This window comes from Lonchura striata, chromosome 4, assembly GCF_050655825.1.
Source record: "Lonchura striata isolate lonStrDom1 chromosome 4, ASM5065582v1, whole genome shotgun sequence".
Lineage (NCBI taxonomy): Eukaryota > Metazoa > Chordata > Aves > Passeriformes > Estrildidae > Lonchura > Lonchura striata.
In genome coordinates, this window is record NC_140706.1 from 5,527,947 (window position 1) to 5,530,693 (window position 2,747).

General features: G+C 48.5%; 1 protein-coding gene across 1 annotated transcript; it reads left to right on the forward strand.

Moving 5' to 3' along the window:
- The first annotated feature begins 220 nt into the window (after positions 1–220).
- On the forward strand, positions 221–1,859 carry LOC146767501 (uncharacterized). The gene has a single exon (XM_085577481.1). It carries the CDS (start codon positions 308–310, stop codon positions 1,724–1,726), a length of 1,419 nt encoding a protein of 472 aa, XP_085433607.1. The 5' UTR covers positions 221–307; the 3' UTR covers positions 1,727–1,859.
- The last annotated feature ends 888 nt before the right edge of the window (positions 1,860–2,747 follow it).

A 2,747-nucleotide genomic window follows, 5' to 3' on the forward strand; every position in this document is an offset into this window, starting at 1 on the left:
CCTAAAAGCCTAGAGAGCGAAAGCAAAGAAAGGGAAGCGGGCCCAGGGTACCCCGTAATTTTTGTGCACAAAGTCCGGACGAAGAGAAGACGCAGGACGCGTGAGTATAAAGGGGATCCGTTCGGGCGGGGTTCGGGATCCCGGAGTACGGCGAGTGTGTGTGTGTGTGAGAGGAGGACTGGCAGCCGGATTCTCCAAGCGAGTGTGGACCCTCAGTAGTGCGTTTTCCAGAGCCCGCGAGGGCCTGGGCCACGAACCAGGGGAAGCGATTGTGCTGTCGTGAGTGACCGAAGGTACTCCGGAGGACATGGGGCAGGGGGGAAGCAAGGATAAATCCCCCTCCCCGGTGGGGGTAAAACTTCCCCCAATTCCTAAGGAGAGTCCCTTAGGGTTTATGCTAACAAATTGGGAGCACTTTCCAGGGGCACCTGGAAAGGATAAGGCAAAGATGATACACTATTGCATAGAAGTATGGGGAGGACAAGAGATTTCTAAAGGAGTGTTTTGGCCCGTCTTTGGATCCTCAGAGGACTGGGTAAAGCAACTGTTGAATGGTTGGGTACACGCTAAGCAACCTTCTAACCCTGAGGAGAGTGCCTATGCCCAAATCTGGATAGAAAAGCCGGAGGTGCTCGTGTTTAAACTCTCGGAGGCTTCAGGGAGAAAGAAAAAGAAGGGGCGAGCGGAAGAAGTAATCATTGCACCCCCGCCCTACATTCCCCCTGCACCAAATGCACCCCCTCCTCCTCCACAATCGGATGAGGAAGAATCAGACTCGGACTCTGATCAACCCTCAGGCTCGCGTGGTCCTCTTACCCGAAGTAAGACGCAAGGCAAACTATTTCCCTTAAGGGAAATGCCGATGGGGGGACCAGAGCCGGGGATTGGATTTATTTCGGTGCCCTTAAGTTCGGGGGATGTTAGAGACTTTAAGAAGGAGATGGGAAATTTGCTAGAAGACCCCTTGGGCGTGGCAGAGCGGGTGGATCAATTCCTAGGTCCTAATATATATACCTGGGAGGAATTACAAGCTATACTTAACATTTTATTCACGGCCGAGGAAAGGAACATGATAAGAGTTGCTGGAATGCGAGCCTGGGATGCCCAACCCGCACATGCCCAGCAGCGGGCCGATACCAAATGGCCTCTGCAGAATCCTAACTGGGATAACCAGGATGAGGCTCATAGAGCTAACATGCGGGACTTTCGGACCATATTAATTGATGGCATAAGAGAGTCCGTTCCTAGGGGCCAGAATATAAATAAAGCATTTAACGACCGACAAAAGAAGGATGAAACCCCCACTGAATGGTTAGAGAGGTTAAGGAAAAGTTTCCAGCTGTACTCGGGATTAGACCCGAATAACCCAATGGGACAGGCAATTCTCAAAGTCCAGTTTGTCTCGAAATCTTGGGATGATATCAGGAGAAAGATACAGAAAATGGATGATTGGCAGGACAGGGATTTAGCAGAATTATTGCGAGAGGCGCAGAAGGTTTATGTCCGCAGAGAGGATGAAAGTCAGAAGAGACAGGTGAAAATGATGGTTGCTGCAGTGAGGGAAAGCAGGCGGGTAGAGGAAGAACAAAAGAGAGTTACTCGGAAAGGGGGGGGTGACAAGGGAAAGGTAGGAGAAAGGGTATGCTATTATTGCGGTAAGAAGGGGCATTTTAAGAGGGAGTGCAGGAGGAGGCTAAGGGACGAGGAGGAGTTCAAAATCGAATAGGGGAGTCAGGGGCTCTATTTTATGGGGACCAAGAAACATCAGAAAGAGCCCTTGATAAAATTGAAGGTGGGTCCCCAAGGCCAGGAAATAGATTTCCTGGTCGATACAGGGGCAGAAAGATCTACTATTCAATTTCTGCCTCAGGGCTGTAATTTGTCAAAACAGACAGCCACGGTAATAGGAGCTAAGGGGGAACCTTTTGAAGTACAAATTATCAAAGGGGTGGTGGTGGAATCGGGAACTAAAGTGGGGTTGGGTGACTTCCTATTAGTTCCTGAAGCGGATTACAATTTGTTAGGGAGAGACCTGATTGTTGAATTGGGAGTTCAAATTGAAGTGGTAGAGAAGGAATTAAAGATCAGACTTTGTTCCCTCCGTTTAGAAGATGAAGAGAAAATAAACCCCGAAGTGTGGTATAATCCAGGGACTGTGGGCAAATTAAATATAACCCCATTTACAGTGAAAATCAGAAATCCTGAAATCCCGGTAAGAATAAAACAATATCCAATTTCACTAGAAGGGAGGAGAGGGTTAAAACCTGAGGTTGAAAGGCTGTTAAACCAAGGACTGCTAGAGCCTTGCATGTCGCCTTTTAACACCCCTATACTCCCGGTAAAAAAGGCAGACGGATCCTATCGGCTGGTGCACGACCTTAGGGAAATTAATAAGCGAACCGTGGCCCGATTCCCAGTAGTGGCAAATCCCTATACTCTTTTAAGCAAACTGGGACCTGAAAATGAGTGGTATAGTGTAATAGACCTGAAGGATGCCTTTTGGGCTTGCCCTCTGGACGAATCCAGCCGAGATTATTTTGCCTTTGAATGGGAGGACCCTGACACGGGGAGGCGACAGCAACTCAGGTGGGCGGTACTTCCACAAGGCTTTACGGAATCACCTAATTTATTCGGGCAAGCCCTGGAACAAATTTTGCAAGACTATAAAACAGACCCAGAGGTAAAGTTAGTTCAGTATGTGGATGATTTGTTAATAGCAGGTAAAGAAGAAGACAAAGTCCGGAAGG

Bases quoted from the DNA above. Each gene is read 5' to 3' on its own strand.
- LOC146767501 (XM_085577481.1), top strand. From the start codon at position 308: ATGGGGCAGGGGGGAAGCAAGGATAAATCCCCCTCCCCGGTGGGGGTA.